This window comes from Camelina sativa, chromosome 4, assembly GCF_000633955.1.
Source record: "Camelina sativa cultivar DH55 chromosome 4, Cs, whole genome shotgun sequence".
In the NCBI taxonomy this organism is placed as follows: Eukaryota; Viridiplantae; Streptophyta; class Magnoliopsida; order Brassicales; family Brassicaceae; genus Camelina; species Camelina sativa.
In genome coordinates this window covers 10,243,560-10,245,296 of record NC_025688.1, presented here as the reverse complement: position 1 = coordinate 10,245,296, position 1,737 = coordinate 10,243,560, and the positions used below count along the sequence as shown (strand labels likewise).

Sequence of the window (1,737 nt, the reverse complement as noted above, 5' to 3'; positions counted from 1 at the left end):
CGTTGGTCAGTCAACCATCTTCTTTCAGCGGAGATGTCACCCGCTGTAAAGAGGAGACACGATCGAAAGAATATTTCTCTATATTATTGTGGAATGCATAATCATCCCTTATGTACTACAGAGAAAATCTCCTACACATTAATTACAATCAATTACAGTTATTAGCGTATCGTAATCATATCTTTCCATATCGTGTGACTTGATTCTTGAAGACGTAACGTGAAGCCCAAGGTTTCACTGATACCCTCCCTCAAGTTGGAGCATGCAAATCTTGTATGCCCAACTTGACACAGAACTGAGCGTAGTCTTGAGTGCCCAATGGTTTTGTAAGTATGTCTGCAAGCTGCGACCCAGTACCAACATGAAGAAGGCGGATGTTCTTGGTTAAGACTTCATTCCGAACAAAATGGCAATCCACTTCGACGTGTTTAGTCCGTTCATGGAAGACGGGGTTTGTGGCGATGTGAATAGCTGCTTCACTATCACAACGAACAAGCATGGATCCGTCATGCTTAACTCCAAGAGACAATAGAATTCGCTTCAGCCATATCAACTCTTGAGTAATGTGTGCCATTGCCCTATATTCAGCCTCTGCCGAGGATCGACTGACTGTCTTTTGTTTATTCGTTTTCCATGATATCGGAGAGCCACCCAGTTGAATGAAATAACCAGTGACGGAACGTCTTGTTAACGGACAGCCAGAGTAGTCACTATCACACCAACCTGTGAACTGAAAAGAACCAGCTGCACGCAGCAAAATACCTTGGCCAGGATTGTTTTTCAGATACTTAACGACTCGGAGAGCAGCCTCCCAATGATCTTCCCTTGGCTTTTGCATGAACTGAGCAAGGAAATGAACACAATATGCCAAGTCTGGTCGCGTTACAGCTAAGTAGATTAAACGGCCGATCAACCGTCGATACTTTGCTGGATGTGGTAGATAAGGTGAGGCTGACAATGCTAGCTTGTTATTCGACTCAAGAGGAAATGCCACCGGTTTGGCACCAAGTAAGCCTGAATCTGAGATGATATCAAGGGCATATTTTCGCTGACAAAGGTACATCCCAGAGGGACTGTGTGCCACTTCAATGCCCAGAAAATACTTCAAGGGTCCCAAATCCTTCATGTGGAAACATGTAGATAAGTAGTCTTTGAAGGCTTGCATCACTGTCATGGTGCTGCCGGTGATGATAAGATCGTCAACGTAGACTAAAACATGAAGTTGTTCACCGTCTTTATCCATTGTAAACAGCGAGTAATCTGACAAGCTCTGTTCGAAACCAAATTTTTTCAAAGCCGTTGATAGTTTCTCAAACCAGCACCGAGGACTCTGCTTTAAACCGTATATGGACTTGCGAAGACGACATACCTTCTTTGGGTCAGAAGCTTTGAAGCCAGGAGGGTGTTTCATATAAATCTCTTCTTCGAGGTCCCCATGAAGAAAAGCGTTGTACACATCCATCTGATGGACCTCCCAGTTTCGTTTCACTGCAGTGCCCAAAAATAGTCGAACAGTACCCATCTTTGCCACTGGCGCAAACGTCTCGCCATAATCCTCACCCTCTGTTTGTTTATTGCCAAGAGCAACAAGTCGCGCTTTGTGTCTCTCTAAGGTCCCATCAGATCGATATTTGAGTTTATACACCCATTTACAGCCAATTGCTTTTTTTCTGGTGGTAAATCACCCACATCCCATGAATGATTCCGTTCTTGAGCATCAATTTCGCTAGACATAGC

At 44.1% G+C, this 1,737-nt stretch overlaps 1 protein-coding gene across 1 annotated transcript; it reads right to left on the bottom strand.

Moving 5' to 3' along the window:
* LOC109132470 (uncharacterized mitochondrial protein AtMg00810-like) lies at positions 251-1,522 on the bottom strand. The gene has a single exon (XM_019244091.1). It carries the CDS (start codon positions 1,520-1,522, stop codon positions 251-253), a length of 1,272 nt encoding a protein of 423 aa, XP_019099636.1.